Genomic DNA, 21,388 nt, shown 5'->3' with positions numbered 1-21,388 from the left:
ACTGCCCTTTGCAAGCCCGCGCGGGGGCATCGCCGCCTCCACCACCCTGTCGTCTCGTGACCCCAGCCCCCTACACGGGGGCAGAAACAGGTGGGCATCCATTATATATCTCGAGAGAACTAGAAAGAATGTGGGGTGAAAAGTGTGATACATTTGGGAGAACTCCAGGGATTCTGGCCAGAAACCACTCTGTGGAGGATGTGGGGTCAGAATTCGTGAGCTAAATCTGCTGCCAAGCACTGTACCGTTCATTATCATTTATTTTTATACAGAGACTTTGGATGACAAAAAGCTTCCTGCTCTCCTTCAATCCATTATTATCCCTATTTTTCGGATGAGTAAACTGAGTCCCAGAGAAAGAAGTGTCCAGGGTCATACAGCCGGTGAATAAAGGGCTGGGGCTGGAGCCCTATTCTCGGTCCCTTCTTGATTCAGGGCCCTACAATGGTGACTGAAGGGAGTGCTGGTTATGCCATTCAGAATTCTGGGGTAGCTGAAGGGAGGAGTGTCGCCCCATCTCTCTGGAGTCACAAGCTGCTATTCCTGGAGGGAAGCTATGGTCAGCTTGCCAGGAGGTGATTCCTTACCTAGAACCCGTGTAGTACCTTCCTGGGCATTAACCTCATTTTGCCTCATTTTAACTGAAGCCTGGGGAAAGGAATGACTTGCAGCAAAGTCGGTCGCCAAGCCTCCTGGAGTTGAAGCTTCAAAAGCTCAATGCTCTCCTCCCCTCACTCCCGCTGTCACTGCAGATTGAAAAGGGGTGGTGATTGGATTGTGCACTCCAAGCCGTGACTCTAAAGCGGAGGGTCCGTAAGAGGAGGGGGGAGAGTGAAGGATGGGAGTGATTAATAAAACCCAGGCAATAAAACCATCAACCGAACCCGTCAGAACACACTGGGCGTTCTGAATTTAGGGACATTATTATTCCAAATGATGAGACCACGTGTGCACTTACAAAAACAAAAAAACCCTGAAATGTGCCAGATAGAGTGGTCGGAAGTTATGGGGTTAACCCAGGAGAGCTTCGCGGAGGAGGTGAGACTTGAACTGATTAAGCAAGCTAGCTGGGCGGCGGGCTGGCTGTTCCACCGGGGGAGTGTGCGGCTGGTGCCAAGGTTTGCGGGCGGCGTAGGTACTGTACTGCTCTGGGGAGCCATGCGAAACGGAACCAGAGGGTCTGCGCGAGCCCTCCGCGCTTCACCTCCACCCACGCTGCGCCTGGAGCCGGCGCCAGCCTTCCTCAGACGTCCTAACCCGACTCCCTGACCAAAGTCCAGCCTAAAGCCCACGCGCGGCGAGGAGGCACGCGAGGCGGTAGCGTTCTCTCTGCAACCTCCCCTAGAGGCGTGAGACCTCAGTTCCTTCTTTGGGTTATAAGGAAGCAAACTGAGTGGCGGAGGGGGAAGCCACCCGCTAAGGTCACCTTGTTGGTCCGTGTCAAAGCCAGCATGGAACACGTCCCCGCCTGCCTATGCCAGCGCCCCGAGCAAGTCCCGTCTGGCGCCGTCGGTTTTCTAAACTCCGCACCCGGCCTGGGGCTTCCCGGATTCTGAGAGCATTGGAGCTGGGACGCGGAGAGGCCGCGGCGCACTACAGGGCTTGGATGCGGTAGCCCCGCCCGGAGTGGCACTGGTGGGCAAGCTCAAGAATAGGAAGAAACCGCGGGGCCCTAAGCGGGAGAGGGGGCTTCTTGGGCACGCCTCAGCTGATGACGCCAACAGGGGACGTGACAGTAACAACTATGGCTTCCTTCGGGATTTCCCTTCCTAGACAGCCTACTGCGCGGACAGCAGCCCCGGGTACAGGGGGGAAGGGGTGCGCAGACGCTGGCACGTGCCCAGCCACCTACCAGGCGGGGAATGGGCAGGCGGGGAAGGGAAACGGACGTCAGAGCAGAAGGATTACAGGGCTACCCTCTGCCGCATCTCCCCTGGTGTTGGGCACTGGATGGTGCTGCCTCCGGAAGCCAGGGACACGGCGGGAGAATACCAACAGTTGCTTTTGTTTGGAAATTTATGCAGGAAAAGCCTGGCAGCGAAACAGACTGCTTGCACCTGTTTCTCAAAGAGCCATCAAGTATGAAAATCTTTGCAAAGGGTCTTCTTGAATGAGGAAGGCATTCTGCACTTGTCTGAGAGCTAGGAAAATTATGCAGCAGTTAGAGGCACAGCTTAGGGCTGGTGCCCTGTATAGAACTGTAGTCCTGTAAGAACTATTCATTTAACATTTACTGAACACTTATTTCCTGCCATGCACTTTGCTGCTAAGCATAGCTGGGGATTCCTGGTGAATAAGATAAATGTTCCCCTCCCCTCAAACTCTGGCTTTCACTTGATTGAGAGAGATTTCAATTTCTGCAGTGTTTTGTTACTGATTTGCCCAACATGCTCTTTACTGCCTGTCCTGTCCTGCCTCAGATATCGACCTTCCCTAAAACAAGTCCTTAGGCCACTCTTATTCCCAAAGGCATGACAGAGGCAGGAAGCCCTAGATGTTTCCAGGAAAATAGGTCAATAACAGTTCCAGAGGAGAGGGTGGCAGAGCAGGTTAGAAGAGGACTTTGGGGGGGGGGGTAGACCCAGGCTAGATGTGTTTATCTTGGTAGAGGAGAGTAAAGCCCAGCGGTGGGCTTTAGGCTGGCTAGAGATCTCAGGCAAGATTTGGAACCAAGCATTGTGGGCAAGGGTTAACACTTGAAAACTCCAAGCCAGATTGAAGGGTATGCACAGAGGCAGCCTGTGCTCCAGTCTCTACTCAGCTGTTACCTCCAGAAAGCCTTTTCTGACTCCCCCCAGCTGAGTTATGTGCCCCTACCTGGTGCTCTCAAGACCCACTGTGCTTATGTGATGGTAGAACTCACCATATTTAATGAAATTTTCTTGTCTGACTTCTCACTAGAGTACAAGTCCCCTGTAAGTAGGAATTGTCTTTCTCATCCCCAGCGCCCCCTATTGGCTGACACACCGTCCTTGAAAAAGCCATTCCCGGAAGGAGGAGCCGGTTATCAGAGTGGAAAGTAGGATTTTAGCTGGCGATAGGATGAGGGACAGACAGCTGCAGCTTAAATGTCACCTCCTCAGGGAGGCCTTTACTGACCCCCAAACTAGTTAGTTCTCATGTTATACATTCTCATTGAACACTTTATTTGCCTTAATACTTATAATTAAATTATTTGGGAATTGTTTCTTCACTTGGCTTCCAAGATACTGTAATCTTGTTTTCCTCCTACTTCACTGACTACTTGTTTTTAATTTCCTTGGATGTTTCCTCCTCATGTGCTCAACCTTTCAATGCTGGGGTACTCCAGGATTTGGCCTCCCTCTTCTCTGACCACGTCACTCCCTTGGAGATAGTATCCAGTCTCAAAGCTTTAAATACTGTCTAGAAACAGCACAAAGCACTGGTTCTTGAAACTAATGTGTACATGAGGAATCATTGTACTATTCTATTTTTGCATGTGTTTGAAATTTTCTATTAAAAATAAACTTTAAAAAGGGTATCTATCTGATGATTCTCAGATCTCTCACTTGAACACCAAACTCTAATATCCAAATGTCAGCCTGACCTCTCCTTCATGTCTACTAGGCATCACAAGCTTCATTAGCCTAACACTGAGCTCCTGATCATCAGCCCCATCCCCAACTTTCTCTTTCAGCAGTCCCCCCACGTCAGAACATGGTAACTCCATCCTTCCATTTGCTCAGGACAGAAGACTTAGGGTCACCCTTGACTCCTTCACCCCACATCCAATCCTAGAACACACCAGGCATGTTGCCACCCCAGGGTCTTCACATTTCCTCATCTGCTACCTGTAATACACTCTACCACACATCTTCTCTATTCACCTGGGACCTGCTTCAGAACTTGACTCAGATATGACCTTTTCAGGCCCTACTACCTATTCTTTTAAAAATTGCAATCTTACCTCAAACATTCTCCATCTCCATCCTCTGCTTTATGTTTCTTCATAGTCATTGCCACCTAATGTACTTCATATTTTACTTATTCCTTTACTGTCTGGCTCCTCCCACCAGAATGTACACTCCATGATGACAGACAGGTTTGTCTGTTTTGTATACTGCTGTATCTCCAGCATCTAGAACAGTGTCTGGCACATGATAGCACCCAATAAATACCTGCTGAAGGTATTAAATGTTGGAATCCATGGGAGTCCGAAAGATCAGAGTACCCGGCTTTATTGAAAGGAAGAAAGGAACCCTGCCGGGCACTTCTCCAGGGAGAAGAGCGCCGGTTACAGACTAGGGGTGAATTATATAGTGTTTGGGAGAGCCTGAGGGGATACTGAGGCAAAAGTCCTGCTATGTCCAGAATGCTCCTCCTTGGGGGGTTTGCCAGCTTCTTGGAATTCCTCTGTCTCAGGGGCAATAGTCCAGTAAGGGTGAGGTCTCACAGATAAGCGGAACATCAAGAGGGCAGTTTGGAATTCACGTATCTATTATTTCTGAACTCTGTGGTTATATATAAAAGAAAGGCAGTCATTAATTTTATAATATATGGTGAGGGGTGATGAGGAGAAAGAGGAGAAAAAATTGAAAAATTATTGCTTCTTCTGGAGAGAACTCAAGAAGGGAACCTTGCCAAGCCAAGTCCTTTATCCAGTTAAGGAGGTCATCAATTTCCATGCTCTAAGGTCTGAACCAGGTGATGTCTCCAAAAACCTGAGTGAGGAAGTAAAAAAAAATTGCAAGGTAATAATTGTGAATTCCTTGCTGCAAGTGCTGAGTGGACAGAGTGACATGGTGATACATGGTCTCCTGGATGAGCCTCATGAAACGTGCTGGTCTGGTTCCTCTCGAATGGGAGGACATGTGGAGATTTTTAGAGACAGGGAACCTGTTGATGTAAGTTTTTAGAAGGACTGAATAAGTGTGGTTAAAAAGGAAGGGGGTTTGGAGAACATTCAGGAGGAAACTTCTCGGGCTGAGAGGCAGCTTCTTCCTGCTGTCATCCCTACCTATTTGATATTTCCCTCGTGAAGTTTTCCTTGGGGTATTGGGGAATAGGAGTGTAGGAGTATTTGATTGTAGGTAATCCTAGAGATTTCTCTCATTCGAGACTGTAGGAACTTGATAAAGAAGGGGGCAAGTATTTGGAGATCAGGAATGCAGAGATAAGGAGGGTTGTATAGCGGGGGGTGAAAGTTCTTCCATGGTAAAGTTAGAGATACTCTTTCCTGGCTGCGCTGGAAAGAGCAGTTAGTTTGAGCTAAAAGAAATGTTTTGGCCTGACCTGTGGTGGCGCAGTGGATAAAGCATTGACCTGGAACGGTGAGGTCGCCAGTTCCTGGGCTTGCCTGGTCAAGGCACATATGGGAGTTGATGCTTCCTGCTCCTCCCCCCTCCACTTCTTTCTTTCTCTCTTTCTCTCTCCTCTCTATAAAAATGAATAAATAAAATCTAAAAAAAAGAAAAGAAATGTTTCATGTCCGTTTGTAGGCTCTTCTGTAGCCAAGAAGACCCAGTGATCTTGTCCCCTTACTATGTGAAGGGTAAAAAGACTGAGAAGTGTTAAGAGGTGAATGCTATTAATTCTCCTCGTTCTTCAGGGATATGGGAGAACTTTAGGGTTAGGGGACCTGTAGGGGTTGAAAGATAGGATTTAGGATATTTGCTGATATAGGGTTTCAGATTTTTCTGTTTCGCGAGGGAAGGTTTCAGGGTTGGTGTGTAGGGTTAGGTAGATTTTTCCAATTTTCTGATTGTCGAAGGTCTGCATGTGGTTCTGTAAGAAACTAGTAAACAAATGTAAGAAGCAGGGTTTAAAAGTTAGAAAAATAAATAGGAGAGTGAGTGGACTAATGGAAGGCAATAGTCACCCAGTTTGTGTGAAACCACTGATTCCATGTATACAAATTCACTAGGCTTCAGAGAGAGAGAGAGAGAGAGAGAGAGAGAGAGTAGGAATAAGACAGGGAAGTGGCCAGTCCCCCTGCCCCTAGACCTACTTTTGTAGAGATTCCTAAAGCAACAAGAAGAGAAATTACCTGTACAGCTTATTTGGTCCTTAGATTGATGGGTAGTATACTAGGAACTGGAAGAGGTCCATGGGGTGGGATTAGGTTGATATTTGGGGTGAGATAGATTAGGGTACAGGTTTCTGTCCAATTAGTAGGGAGACACATATAGGTGTTGGTCCCACACAAGTAGAAAACCCCTGATTGGGTGAGGCAGGCTGAGAGGTGAATAGAAAATAGAAGGACAAGGGGTCAGTTTTGTTTCTCTGTTTCTGAGCTCCAGATGGTCAGGGTGGAGGAAAGAGTTGCCCTTAGCAGCAGTGGGAGTTGTCAGGATCACAGTGTGTGGACCTGTCCACATGAAAGTCAGTCCTTGGGTGATGTACTGCTGGAAGCGCCTCTTGGATAGTCTTTGAACAGTTTGCTGAGTAACCTGTAAATCCTACACGTACTTAAGGAAAGGGTGGTTATATTTCTACACTTTGCAGTTAGAGTTTAAGTCCTAGTGACCATGCTTCTAGCTGGAATTAGCAATAGGTCCCAGCCTACAATAGGCATGGGGCATTGAGACAAGAGGAATAAAGGAGATGTTATACATTAAATAAAGCAACAAAATCAGACTATCAATACCCACAGTAGAGATCTTCGAGGGATAAATAAAATTTAAATATTCAGGCAAGGCATAGTAGATAGTCCTTGTGTTTACAAGAAATGAGATTAGTTTACCTGCTACTTGGAAGAAATACCTTAGGCTCGTGAACGATGTCCTTGGGCCTTCAATGGCAATTCCCAGCATGCTGGGCAAGGTCAGGTTACAGATAGCTGGAGTAGGGCTAGAAGAGACTGAACCCTCCCTCCATGGAACAAGGGGGCAGCTTACCTTCTCGTGTCCCTCTTTCCACAGCAATGATGTGTCCCTTGATGGGGCCAGGAAGCCTGGCAGGCCTCAGTTCAATGACCTTTCTTTCCACTCTGGAGCAGGGCCCTGATGGAATCCTATGAAGCCCTTTAGGGTGCTGGAGCCTTTAAGAGCTTATGCCAAAAGCTGGTATTTCCTGACTTCTTTTTGGCCTTATTTGCCTTTTCTGTCACTTCCTTGGCCATTATAAATCTTAAAAGCCATGCTCAGAAGATCTCACTGAGATTTGACTAAGAGAGCAAAATTGGGAATCCAGTGTCTAAAGAAGCCTATTAGACTGAGGAAAGAAAAGATTTGATTTGAGGTGGTAGGTGGTTGGAGACTGCGAGGGTCTGAGTTTGATTTAGGGTGAGACTTCAGGTGGTGGGGGTTAAGGTGATGCCTAGATAGACTACAGACTGAGAATGAAGTTGAGCCTTAGCAGAGAAGACATGATATCCCTTCACAGTGAGGAAGTTAAGAAGGGTGGCCATGTGTCTCCTTAAGGCAGGCAGGGAGGGGCTGTAGAGGATTAGGTTATCTACATATTATAAGAGAGGACTAGTTTTGAGATTGCATGCTGTTAAATCCTGAGCTAATGCCTGCCCAAATAGGTGTGGGCTGTGTCTGATCCCCTGGGGTAAAATAGTCCATGTAAGACGCTGAGCTGCATTAGTGTCTGGGTCAGTCTAAATAAAGGTAAATGCAAACAGTAAGTAAGAGTCAGGGTGTAGAGGAATGGTAAAGAAGGCATTCTTGAGGTTTTGAGAATTATGAAGTGAGTAGTGTTTGAGGGAATGTGTGACAGTAACTTGTAGAGATTAGGGACTACTGGATGGAGGGGAATTACTGCCTCATTGATTAGGTGTAAGGCTTGTACGAGGCGATAAACCCCTGAAGGTTTTCGAACAGGAAGGATGGGGGTATTGCAGGGAGAATCCATGGGGATGAGTAAGCCTCGGTTTATGAGGTGGGTAATTATTGGTTTAAGGTCTTAGAAACAGACACAGTTACACATTAAACAAAGATTTAAAAAATTATGAATTAAGGAATTTAAATGAACGTGCTTTACTTGTTTCAATTCAAATTATACTAGAGATATTTTCTGACAAAAAGACAAGACAGATTACTTACTCACATAGCTTAATATACAATTCTGGTTTTTTCTTTTAAGTTTTTCGAGATGGCGGGGACTTTCCAGCATAGAGGGGAAGAAGAGAGAAAGCAGACAGATGGACAGTGTGAGCAGCTGAATAGAAAAGAAGGAGGGTCAGAATCTGTAGGAGGAGGAGGAGGGTAAAGTACTGGTGTGGCGCCATGTGGTCAGAGGAGTCAAAAAAGATTTAGAGCAGAGGTCCCCAAACTTTTTACACAGGGGGCCAGTTCACTGTCCCTCAGACCGTTGGAGGGCCGGACTATAAGAAAAACTATGAACAAATCCCTATGCACACTGCACATATCTTATTTTAAAGTAAAAAAAAAAAAAACGGGAACAAATACAATATTTAAAATAAAGAACAAGTAAATTTAAATCAACAAACTGACCAGTATTTCAATGGGAACTATGGGCCTGCTTTTGAATAATGAGATGGTCAATGTGCTCCTCTCACTGACCACCAATGAAAGAGGTGCCCCTTCCGGAAGTGCAGTGGGGCCAGATAAATGGCCTCAGGGGGCCACGTGTGACCCACAGGCCATAGTTTGGGGACCACTGATTTAGAGCTTTGAGGAGAGGGGAGGGGGTGAGTAGGAAAGAGGCACAGTCACAGTTTGTAAGGAAGGAGGAGGGGTCAGAGAAGAGACAGGTACCGCAGCTGGAGCCACAGCTTCTATGGAGGAGGAAGAAAGGAACCCTGCCAGGCACTCCTCCTGGGGGAGAAGAGCTCCAGTTACAGACTAGGGGCGAGTTATATAGTGTTTGGGAGAGCCTGAGGGGATACTGAGGCAAAAGTCCTGGTATGTCCAGAGTGCTCCTCCTTGGGGAATTTGTCAGCTTCTTGGAATTCCTCTGTCTCAGGGGCGATAGTCCAGTAAGGGTGAGGTCTGACAGATAAGCGGAACATCAAGAGGGCAGTTTGGAATTCAAGTATCTATCATTAATAAGTGTCTGTCTTCCACACTAGTTTATAATCTATGAGAGCAGAAAGAGTCTGACCAATTATTATGGTATCCAAGGTACTAGGCATATAGCAGTGTTTAACAGATATCTGTTGAGTAAGTGAACTGATTACTGAAAAGCACAGTTCTTGAAGGGAAACAGTGCGAGAGCAATGAAATAGGAATGTTTGGAGGAAAAAGACCAGCCTGAGTGTTATGGAAGGTTTGCTTGTGGGCAACAGTCGACACTAAGTTTGGAGGGGTAAATTGGAATCAAATTGTAGAGTTCACCGCCAGATTTAAAAGATTGTTGTTGTTTTTAAAAAGATTTTATTTCTTGATTTTAGAGAGAGGAGAAAGGAGAGAGAGAGAGAGAGAGAGAGAAGGGGGGAGGAGCAGGAAGCATCAATTCATAGTACTACTTTCTCATATGTACCTTGACCGGACAAGCCCAGAGTTCCAAACCAGCAACCTCAGCATTCCAGGTCAATGCTTTATCCACTGTGCCACCACAGATCACCTTAAAAGGTTGTTTTGTATCCTGTAGGATAAGACCAAAAGAGTGGTAATGATAGAAGCACTGTTTTATGAACACTGATCTGGTAGCTGTATCCAGGATGAAACTGGCAGTAGGGAGAACAGTTACAAGGCTAGGACAAGTCAGTGTGATTGGAAATCCTTTATCTGGGGTGCTTTAAGGTTGCAGGAGCTGAGAAGAAGGGACAAATGAAAGATCCATTTAAAATAATTAACAAGACTAAAAAAATTAAAATAAAAAATTAAGACTTTCTGGACTGAACTCGGGGTAAATAATGAATCCACGGCCCAGAGATGTTTGGGTTTTGTGCCTCATTATCTTTAAAAGTCACAACATTAGCATAAATAGAGAAACCAATAGGAATAACCACGTTGGGGACAAGATCATGCGTTTGGGTTTCAGAGTGTGGTTTTGAGGCAGTGGGGACTGGCATGGGGACGACAATGATCTGACACTACAGCATAGCTGTGACAGCTGAAGCCGTGGATACAGACTGGATCTCTGAAGAAGACAGGAGAGAGCACAGCAGGAGCTTAAAGACAAAACCATATAGAATATCCTTCAGAGGGAGGTGAAAGAAGGAAAAGGAGCCAGCAGGGGGAGAATCAAAATAATGCAGAGACGCAGAAATAAAAAGACATGAGAGTGAGAAGTAACTTAAGGCCCAAAGTCTCTTCCCAAAGCATAGTCTGAAATTCTACCAGTTATTCCTTTTTGTGTAAGAATTAAGTTTGCGAAGTATATTACAGTCTTTTTCACTATAAGCTAAATTACAGTGTTTTAATCAGATTGCTTTCCACCTAACACTTAAGGATGAGATTGTTTTATGGAGATACGGAGAGGAAGTGAGAGGGGTAATTTGGAGTTCTGATATCTTGGAGAGGACTGTTGGGGATATTTTGAGTAGCCAGAAAGCAGCATGAGGGTACTGGGTAAGGGGAACAAGAAAATGGGGTCCTAAAAGGCTGAGAAGGATGCAGAAAGGGATGGAAAGATACCACTGACAATTTGGAAATCTTCTTAGAGAAAGGATCCTGATTTTTCCCTTCTCAGCGACAAAATTAAAGCAACTTCTCTTTTTACAAAATTGGGAGGAGAATAGAAACGATGAAGATGATGATGAGGAGGATAAATGATAAATTATATAGTACTTACCACATGCCAAGCACTATTCAAATTAAATACTTAAGCTTCCTACTTAATACCTCCCTCAGAGATATATACTATTATCTCCATGTTACAGGTGAGGTAGGTGTGCCCTGTTAGCCTGCCCTTAGGTCTGCAGGTCTGGGATTGCAGGTTAGAAAGGACAAGGTTATGAAGTTCCTTTATAGCTGGACACGCTCCACCTCCCATCCTGAGATGTCTGTGTTAGGAAGGACAGGCAAACAAACTGGGCCAATGGTATTTTTTGGTCACATGCCTTCAACTGGGGGGAAGGAAAGAGGAACATTTCCTGACATCATCCATGAAAGGAGGTGCATGTCAACCACAGCTTTGGTCTGTCTCTAACCTAGATTTTAAAGAGATCTGATGTGTATAAGGAGCAATCATGGTATAGACATTGAACTTGGAGTCAGAAGACTTAGATCTGGACATTATGGGTTGACCTTGAGCATGTCAATCCTTCTCTCTGGGCTGCACTCTCCTCAATTACAAATGAAGGCACTGTTGAGAATTAAGTTTCTAAGGTAACTTCCCGCTTGAAAATGACACAATTCTAGAACCTGGTGGTTGAGTATGACAAATGATGATCTCTCTCTCCCACTGCATATGTTTGAAAGCATGATATTTTGGATATAAATATGCCAATGTCTGCTGTCTGTGTGTGTGCATTCCAGCTATATGACTAAAACCTTAGTTGTTTGTGGATAAACAAGGGCTGCTTCTTGGTTTTCTCCAGGAGAGACCAAATGGCTCTGTGAGTTAGTAAACAAGACGATCCCTGACTCAAGTTATGGCGAGAGGGCAAATAATTCCAGAAAATGTTTTAGTCTGCACTCATTCTTTGGCATAGCTATTTTCATTTTTTCCATCCTTTTTACACCAAACATAATTTAGTCTTGACATCAACACTGAAAATTACATAGGTTTATATAGAAGAGAAAAATGAGATTCAGGGATACGTGACCTGTCCCAGATAACACAACTTGTTAGAACCAGAATGAGAACTCAGAACTAAGACTTCTGATTCCTGGCTTGTATGTTCTTCCTAGTTCTGTGCTTGGTGTTAGAAGATATAACATGGGCCCTGGCCGGTTGGCTCAGTGGTAGAGCGTCCGCCTGGCGTGCAGAAGTCCCGGGTTCGATTCCCGGCCAGGGCACACAGGAGAGGCGCCCATCTGCTTCTCCACCCCTCCCCCTCTCCTTCCTCTCTGTCTCTCTCTTCCCCTCCCGCAGCCGAGGCTCCTTGGAGCAAAGATGGTCCGGGCGCTGGGGATGGCTCCTTGGCCTCTGCGCCAGGTGCTAGAGTGGCTCTGGTCGCAATAGAACGACGCCCCGGAGGGGCAGAGCATCGCCCCCTGGTGGGCAGAGCGTCACCCCCTGGTGGGCGTGCTGGGTGGATCCCGGTCGGGTGCATGCGGGAGTCTGTCTGACTGTCTATACCCGTTTCCAGCTTCAGAAAAATACAAAAAAAAAAAAAAAAAAAAGAAGATATAACATGCATAAGAAACAGAGCCAAAGGGGGTCTGCTTCTAGGTGAAGGTGCAGTGGAGAGCCTTTGGTCAAAGGATGCCAAGATGACTTGCCTGCTCCCTTCCCACCTATGCAGCCTGCTGGCTGCAGCATCATTTCAGTAAGATCAAAAGCTCAGAAACTTAAAGATAATGGTTACTTCAAGAAGCACAAACTAGAACTATAATCAGAATTAATTAGAATGTCAGAGGGTAATGATAAGAAGCCTCTGGCAAGATGTGAAAGATGTTTATTAATTCTTCTCAGCACCTAATTTCTTCTCTTTCACAGCGCTCATTTCTATTAAGCAGGGTTCTCGTACCACCTCTCAGAGTTGGTGTGAGGATCAACGGAGATAAGTAGGTAAAAGAACTTCTGAAAAAGGCACACAAAAGTTTGCTGGCTCATTCAACCAAGCAACAATTGTTGAGTACCTACAACAATCCAGGAACTGTGTTAGGAACTGGAGAAAGATTAACACAAACAAAAAACAAGGAGCTCAAAATCACCAGTACCATTTCCCCTACTGCCCTCTTTCTTGTTGCCTCTGTATTTCTTCTTGTCTAGGACCACATGGGGGAGAAGTGCCCTGTAGGCCTCTCCAATGTCTCAGGCATTCCTATTATGGGCTAACCTCCAGATCTACATTGGACCAGCAGAGGGCTCCCTCTGCAGTAGCTCATTGAATAAATCATTAATTTACTTACTGTGAGGCAAGCATGGTTCTAGGTGTTGGTGAACAGACAAGGTCTTTGCCATCATGGAGGTCACTGCCTACTGGGGAAGGCAGATGTTGAACAAATCGACATGCAACTAAATATATTCACAAATCATGGTGAGGGGAATATGAGGTGGGGAGAGAGGAGTGGAATACCATTTAGAGCAGAGGTCCCCAAACTTTTTACACAGGGGTCCAGTTCACTGTCCCTCAGACCGTTGGAGGGCCGCCACATACAGTGCTCCTCTCACTGACCACCAATGAAAGAGGTGTTCCTTCCAGAAGTGCTGCAGGGGGCCGGATAAATGGCCTCAGGCGGCTACATGCGGCCCGCGGGCCATAGTTTGGGGATGCCTGATTTAGAGGGTCTCTCTGAGGAGGCAGGACAAAGATGAGATCCATGAGAGATGAGAAATTGGCACAGCAAACAGCCTGGGAGGGAGTTCTCCAGGCAGAGGGAGCAGCAAAGCCAAAGGCCCTTGACGTAGCAGGGAACATGGTGTCTTCAAAGAATTGAGAGAAAAACAGTGTGACAGAGACCAAAGCAATCAAGACAGAGGTACTCGCCTGACCAGGCGGTGGCACAGTGGATAGAGCGTCAAACTGGGATACAGAGGACCGAGGTTTGAGACCCCAAGGTTGCCAGCTTGAGAGCGGGCTCACCTGGTTTGAGCAAAGCTCACCAGCTTGGACCCAAGGTTGCTGGCTTGAGCAAGGGGTTACTCAGTCTGCTGAAGGCCCACAGTCAAGGCACATATAAGAAAGCAATCAATGAACTAAGGTGTCACAACGAAAAACTGATGATTGGTGCTTCTCATCTCTCTCCCTTCCTGTCTGTCTGTCCCTATCTATCCTTCTCTCTGACTCTCTCTCTGTGGAAAAAAAAAGGGGGGGAGGAGGAGATACTCAATAGAATGGGATGGAGAGGCAGGGAGAAGACCACATTGGGCCTGCAGACTGAGGTAAGGAATTCACTGTAAGTGCACTGCACTTCCAATGCCTCCTGCTCTCTTCCCAGTGCTAGGGAAGAAATGACTTATGTTGTTCTTCTTGTGACAGGGATGAAAGGGTGGAGGTAAGTTAGAGAAATTTGGCATAGTACAAACCACCAAAAAACAAACAAACAAAAAACCAATTGTCAACTTTAGCTCCTTCACTTTAGGTTACTAACCACTAAACTCATCTGACCCAGAACCTATGAAGTAGGTGGGTGATGCCAAAGATTTTCATCCCCATCCTGAACACAGACCTACAGAAATAAATTAGTTAATTCAGTGGTCATTGTGCCTGTTTTATATGGACTCCTTAGTTTGCTCAGATGGCTCGTATCTCTTAGCACGGAGTATTGATTTATCACTTAAAACCTAGAAGGGGAAATAAATGTACACAAATAAATGTATTAAAGAAAAGAGGAATAAAAGCCACAAGAAGGATCACAGAAAGGTATTATTGAATTAATAAAGCTCTTTTAATCACATGTTATAGGAGCCATTGAGTGCTCCTCTCCAATATCATGAAGTGATAAGTGCTGCAAACACTTTTTCCTGGAGGGGACCACAGGAAGAGAGGCCAGGTAAAGACAGGGGCTCCTATGTCCTGCGGGTAGGATGGAAATTGGTTAGAGATGTAGATTGGTACTTATGGTACCTTACTGGAATGAAAGTTAGTAATATGGATCAAAAGCCTCAAAAAAATTCACTTTGACCCAGTAACTCCTCTTCTAGAAATTTACCCCAAGGGGAAAAAAAGATTTATTTAAAGATTTGTAGATAAAAATTTTTATCAGAAGGTCATTACAATATCAAATGATTAAAAACAACTCCAGTATCCAATCTGTATTATATAATTACATTACGGTACAAATTTGTGTTGTAATATGTGTATTGAAGTTTTTGAAGAACTGTAGTAACTTCTGAAAATGTTCAAGATATTGTTTTAAAGGAACATACAATATAATTGTAATATAAATTACAATATAATGGGATAAATGCTTTGACAAAGAAAGGTGGGAACAACTTGGGAAATGAAGGAAGGATTCCCAGGAATACTGACATCTGAGATGGGTCTTAAAGGACAAGTAGGAATTTCCAGGTGGAAGGGAAAGAAAGAACCAGGTGGAGACCCCTAAATTCTGAAGGAGAAGGCTGGAGGGCAATACACCTCTTGAGAAGGGGGTGCAGCAACCATACCTCTTGCACCACCATTTTCTGCAAGACCATCATCTTTTCTTAAGCGCAGCCAGTCTCCAACATTGGAGCCAGGATGGTAGGTGGCCAGGATAGGCGATTCCCCCCGACCAGAGAAAGGATGCTCGCGGAGGCTGTACCCGCGGCAAGAGCTCGAGAAGACGCCACTGCGCTTGGCTGAGAATGCGTAGCGTGGCATATCCCTACACTCGAGTTTCCGGCCAACAAATAAGTCCCACGGCCCGCTCAGCCTCACCTCCCAGACCTTCCGGTGGCGCCAAAAAACGACCTGGAGTGTAGACGCAGTGCGCAAACGCACTGGGTCACTGGCCCCCAGCGGTGTGAAGTTTCACACCCTGGTGGAGGTTATGTGAGGCCTACCCAGCCTAAGCCAGGACTCCAAGGTAGAGCGCCAGGCCTGGTGGGCAGTCTACACAGCCAGAGGGGACCTGGGGAGCCAGAGCACTCTTTTCTGAGTTCGTTACCTTGGTTCCTGGTCACAGCCTCCCAGACGCCCCTACTCTCTGGGGTCTTGCTCCCGTTTCCCCTCGCTGGTCGGCCCCTACAGCCCTCCTTCTCATTTTCTTCTTCATCCCTCTGTTCCTTCCACTGACCTGTCTCTGAAGGGAAGGGTGGGACAAGTCTAGAGGAGAGGCTGGAGGGAAGAATAAAGTCTGGTTAGCTGTAAGCACTGCCCTCTGGCCTGGCTTGGGACGCCTGACTTCCCTCAAGTATCTCAGGGATTGGTCTGAACTGTTTCTCCCTTGGTCATTGTAGGTCTTCCCGATTCCTGACCGAACCTGTTCAGGGGCTGAGGCGCAATGAGTGAGTCACAGATCCCACTCATTGTTGTCTTATATTTGTCCCTTTGTAGTCATTTACCCACTTAGCCCCTGGTGGCAATGAGTTTCCTGTCGCTGGAAGTTCACTTCTCCGCAACCGCACCTGTCCAAGTTCTCACAAATGCTTCTTCTCCTCTGACCCAGATCATGTCTCATGTGGAGGAAGCAACCCGCCGGCTGTCTAAAACTGGGACAACCCTCTATGCAGTGCTGGAGCTTAAGAAGGGTGCCTCACCTGAAGACATCAAAAAGGCCTACAGGTTCAGATCTCAGCCCTTTATTAAACACTACAATTTCCCCTCTTAAGCCCATTTCTTTCTACCTTACTCTCTGTCTTTTTCTTTCTTTCTTTCCTTCTGAAGTTAGAGAAGCAGGGAGGCAGTCAGACAGACTCCTGCATGAGCCCAACCGGGATCTACCCGGCATACCCAGCAGGGGGAGATGCTCTGCCCATCTGGGCTGTTACTCCATTGTGGTGGGAGCCATTCTAGCGCCTGAGGCAGAGGGCATGGAGCTGTCCTCAGCGCCTGGGCTAACTTTTGCTCCAGTGGAGCCTTGGCTGCAGGAGGGGAAGAAAGAGACAGAGAGGAAGGAAAGGGGGAAGGGTAGAGAAGCGGATAGGCGCTTCTCCTATGTGCCCTGGCCAGGAATCGAACCCGGGACATCCACATGCCTGGCCGACTGAGCCAACCGGCCAGGGCCTCTGTCCCATTTTAAAAAAAAAAAAAACTTTGGGTCTGGATGGGGTTATCATCCTCTTCAGTGTGGCATGGGAAGGGGCTGCTTGCCTCCATTCTTCATTCTACATCTACTGCATTTCTTCTTCACTATCTAGAAACCTATTCCTGCCATTTATCCTAACCCTCCCTCCCCAGCTACTTCATTCTCTCCCCACTCCCCTATTGGGTATCACCTGGGTAGGAGACTGGCCTTGCAGTATCATCCAGATAAGAATCCAAGGAATGCTCAAGCAACAGAAATATTCAAAGAGATCAACACAGCCCACGCCATTCTGAGTGACCCTAAGAAGCGGAAAATCTACGACCAACATGGCTCATTGGGAATATATTTATATGATAACTTTGGCGAAGAAGGCGTCAGATACTATTTTACGCTAAATAGTTGTTGGTTCAAGGTACACAATTTTTCCTAGCCCTTTAAGAATAAGGAAAGAGGGTGACCCTCATCATCTTGAAACCTGACCCCCCTCTCCTAGGGAAAAGGTTCTGTTGTCTCATTTTCTGGGTTCTAAGAGGATGGTGGGAATGGGGCTTAAATGAATATATAGAATAACTATTGGACTGAGTTCATTCTTTTCTAACTTTTAGACACTTGTCCTCCTGTGTGCTCTGCTCACCTGTTGTTGTTGCTGCTGCTGCTGCTGCTTTTGCTGTGGAACACTTAAGCCACCATCTGAGGACATAGCAAGGAGGAAATATGAGCAGAATGTCCAGAATCAGCCTTCGAGGTCAGGTGAGAACCAGAGACAGGGACCAAGGTAAGAGCTGGAATAGGAATGAAAAAAAATGGTTGGAAGTAAAAGTGTGAACCCCTAAATTCGAGAGTCTTACATCAGTATTGGGACAAAGTGAAGAAGGAGAAAAGGAGATATTTTTTTCTGAAGCGCTTATGCCACAAACTGACAGTTTGCATGTAATGTTGGCCTCTGGACAGTTAAGCTAAGGAGTGGGTGGAAGTTAAGGTAAGAAATGGGTCTGAGAGTATGCCTAGAAGAGGCAGTAGTAGAAGACAAGTTAGAGGATGTAGTTTTTTGCCTTTATTCTAAAGGAAAATGAAGCCTAACCTGTGGTTGTGCAGTGGATGGAGCGTCAACAAGGAACACTGAGATTACTGGTTTGAAACCCAGGGCTTACCCAGTCAAGGCACACTAAGAGAAATAAAGAACTAGAAGTGAAGCAACTGCAATCTCACTTCCCCTTGCTCTCTAAAATTGATAAAGAATAAAATCCTTTTTTTCAAAGGAAGATGAAGTGTCTTGTATTATCCCCACTCCAATTAGTTAAAGTTGGCTGAAGTTCACAACAGCACCACCTAACGCTGATAATGTGTAACTGCAAAGCAACGAGTTTCTCACCAGTAGGCCAACATATTGTTACTAAATGTTTATACTGTATATTTGGTTTTCAAATTCTATCCTAGGAAACAAAGGAAATTATAGAAGAGAGGAAGATAATTCTAGTGACGATGATAATTAAAAGATGAATAAGATGGAGGTATGAAAACTGAAATGCAGCAATAATTACAGAAAAAAAATACACTAGCTTCAGATGAGTCATTAGTGGGAAGTTTATCCCCTTATAGCAGCGATTTTCAACTGGTGTGCAGCTAGAACTTTTAAAACATACACTACTTTAGTCAAGAGCTTTGACCTCTTTTCTCTTAGATGTCAAATTAAAAACAAATTGACAACAGCCAACACAAAAATAGCTATCTGGTGTGAATGAATCAAAATATACTTACTTTTTTCTCAGATTGGCAAAAAATATATTTTTTGGTGTGCCAAAGAATTTTAGTAATTTATGTGCGCCATGAGACATAAAAGGTTGAAAATTGCTGCCTTCTAGTATGGACTATAAGTGTTTATATCCTTACCTATAGGGTGTTTGCTTTACATTCTGGGTGCTCATTCATTCTGGTTAATAAGATGCCAACTTCTGTATTTAGGTGATGACCCAATGAAGGTACCTCCTGCTGCCCAGTCCACTGGATACATTGGAGAAAGGAGCAAGTAGCCCTGTCCTGACATTGACCCTGATTTTTCCCTCCTCTTACAAGAATCCCAACTCTAGACGCATCAGTGGCATTCATCCCAATGAAGATGCCGTCTCAGTCCTTGACAGTGTCACTGACCCTGGCGATACACAGTCACCTAGCTACTCTTCCTTTTAGCTCCAGTCCCAATTTTAATCTTTTAGAAAGCAGACCTCCCATCCCCACCCTTAAGAGGTCTCAGTCAGTGGTGACAGACTTTTCCCAAGTATCCTTTTTCCTATACCTTCCTTAGGATTTGAGCCAGTGTCAGCTGGGCAGGGTCCCTGAGTCACTTAGATATCTCCACCAAGATCCTGAACACTAAGCAGAGTAGATCCTGTCTCAGAGCCGTGGAACCAATTAGACCTCCTTTGTTGCAACTCTGTGTACAAGAACTTTTAGCATCAGACTCATTCCTAAGCCAGTACACCTTTCTACGGTGGTCTCACCTTCTTCTGTGTCCATACACTTGGCATTGCCAGCCTCATCTCATGCCAGCATGAGTCAACTTAGGAAAGGTATGAATGCATGTGAAACTGGGTTAGTTCTCCCGCCTTTGGGTTGTCCCTGGACCGGAGCTACCAGCACAGCCCCCATCAGCCTGAGGTTGTGCGTAGACGGAAGTTTGCACATCAGTGCCTGTTTGCCTCTCTCCATTCGGACACAGGCTCATCACCATATGTTTTTAAAAAGGGCATGAAACACGTGATAGGGAAAAGACTGTACTTTTACAGACCCTTTCCACACTCGCCTCTTCGCACCGCTCAGTTGGTGCCCTCTCCACACCATTTATTTCCTGTCTCCCCCCCTCCCCCAGGGTCAGAGTTCAGTAACTCCTCCAACTTGTCTCTCGTGACTGGGAGAAGGGCTAAGAAATGTCCACAAATAAAAGAGCTTTTGTCCAATCTCAGTGCATATGTGGGGCCCAGGAAGACAAATTGTGCCTGGGATAGGGAAAAGGTAAGAGAAACAGGTAGAGGACCGGTGGCCACATCTGAGCCCGGTCTGCCGGGGAGAGCGGCAGTCCAGCACGCTGTGGGGCTGGGGCAGAGGCTGCCGGACCTTGTGATTATGACTTTGTCAGTGCTCTAAAATTCCCCTGGAGTCCAATTCCCCTCCTATTCAAAATAGGTCCCTGGCACTAAGGTCTTTTCTGCCCAGCTCAGCTTCTCCCAACTTCCTGCACATCTAAAGTCCTCAGAGTGGCTCCAGAAACACATTCATGGGCCGGCATGCCACACTTTCTCGGGGCAAGCTCGTGAGAGCAGTCTAAGCCCTGGCAAAGTGGCAGCTCTAGCCTCCGGAGTTCTTTTCCAAGGGTGATATAAGAAAGTTCTGAGTAAGAACAAACGTGGGCCAGAAATGCTGGACTAGTCTTTGGTGCCCCTGTTCTGAATCATGGGGTTCAGAGGAAGAGAGTCAGTACCACTGGTTAAGCCTTGGCGGCAGAAATTTTCACTGATCTTCTAGGTCTAGTAAGATCTGCCTCCCGCCCTGAGCCGTGTGTGGTCCCTCTCACAGTGACTCTGTGTCACTGCCCTGGAGGAAGGGCCATGCCAGCGGTTGGGCCTCAGGGCTCACAGGAGCCTTCTGAGTGAGAGCAAGGGAGAGCTCAATACCTTTGCTGGCCCACCTTGCACCGTAAACGGTGAAGCTCCCCCCTGCTCTTGCTCAAGAGAGTCACCCATTCCTGAGTGAGTCAGGGTCACTCATTCGGTGACAGCTGTGGCTCGCCTTACATGAGCTAAATTGGGAGTTGGAATGTCACACAGATGCCCCTTGTTCCCCACCCCCACGTTAAAATTAATCTCCTCTCTGGGGAGTGAGGAACAAACAGTACTGCCTGTAGAGTGAACAAGAGTCGTTTGGGGAACAAAAGGAGACATTTCCAGGGACCGAGCTACTGAGCAAGTGAGGGATAGAGAGAGCTGCATGTGCCTGGCTGGGATACAGAGCAAAGAGAGAGACGGGAAGTGCGTGTGAACAGCCAGCTAAGGACGAGGTGAATTGTCAGAGGACGGGACAGGAGAGATAGCAGAGCTACTTCAAGAGTGAGCAACAGAAGGGAACGTAGGAATCCACAGACTGTCTGAAGTAACCGAGGAAGGGTCCAGAGGCAGTGAGGAAAGGCCAGGTCCAGAGCCAAGGCCGAGGTCGGCACAATCACTGAGGGGATGAACTTCGCAGTGGGTTTCAAGCCGCTGCTAGGGGATGCACACAGCATGGACAACCTGGAGAAGCAGCTCATCTGCCCCATCTGCCTGGAGATGTTCTCCAAACCGGTGGTGATCCTGCCCTGCCAGCACAACCTGTGCCGAAAGTGTGCCAATGACGTCTTCCAGGTGGGCCTGGGCGGGGGCGGGGCCAGGTGAAGCCCTGCGGACTGTGGGAGGCTTCCCATCAGGTCAGGAGGTGATGGGCAGAGTTCGATGAGACGGGCGGTGGCTGTCCTGGCTGACGGACAGATGGAGAGCTGGGTTGTAGGAGATCCCAGAGTAAGCATGAGTCAGCAGCTGCCCTGCAGGCTGGCGAGGACAGCCTGTACATGGACAAGGGCTGGGATGATGGGATCTACAGAGGAAAGAAGACCCCCATAGAAGGTAGGAGGAAGGTGATCCTACACCAGGCTGTGGAACAGTCCGTGCCAGCCTGCATTCCAGTTTGGAGTTTCAGATTTTGAGAAC

General features: G+C 46.6%; 2 protein-coding genes across 2 annotated transcripts in view; both read left to right on the top strand.

The window, feature by feature from the left end:
- Position 1: 1 nt before the first annotated feature.
- Positions 2-18,685, top strand: DNAJC5G (DnaJ heat shock protein family (Hsp40) member C5 gamma). Its single transcript, XM_066372410.1, has 5 exons — positions 2-90; positions 16,077-16,192; positions 16,854-17,067; positions 17,261-17,405; positions 18,618-18,685. Exons 2-5 carry the CDS (start codon positions 16,080-16,082, stop codon positions 18,683-18,685), a joined length of 540 nt encoding a protein of 179 aa, XP_066228507.1. The 5' UTR covers positions 2-90; positions 16,077-16,079.
- Positions 18,686-20,530: 1,845 nt separating this feature from the next.
- The window catches only part of TRIM54 (tripartite motif containing 54), a 28,930-nt gene continuing 28,072 nt past the window's right edge, over positions 20,531-21,388 (top strand). The window contains exon 1 of the mRNA XM_066378654.1: positions 20,531-21,046. Coding sequence (XP_066234751.1) covers positions 20,879-21,046 — 168 coding nt within the window. The 5' untranslated portion in view covers positions 20,531-20,878. The remainder of the gene's footprint in view (positions 21,047-21,388) is intronic.

This window comes from Saccopteryx leptura, chromosome 3 (genome assembly GCF_036850995.1).
Source record: "Saccopteryx leptura isolate mSacLep1 chromosome 3, mSacLep1_pri_phased_curated, whole genome shotgun sequence".
NCBI classification, from domain to species: domain Eukaryota; kingdom Metazoa; phylum Chordata; class Mammalia; order Chiroptera; family Emballonuridae; genus Saccopteryx; species Saccopteryx leptura.
Note: the sequence above shows the minus strand (reverse complement) of the source record. Positions and strands in the feature narration are given on the sequence as shown.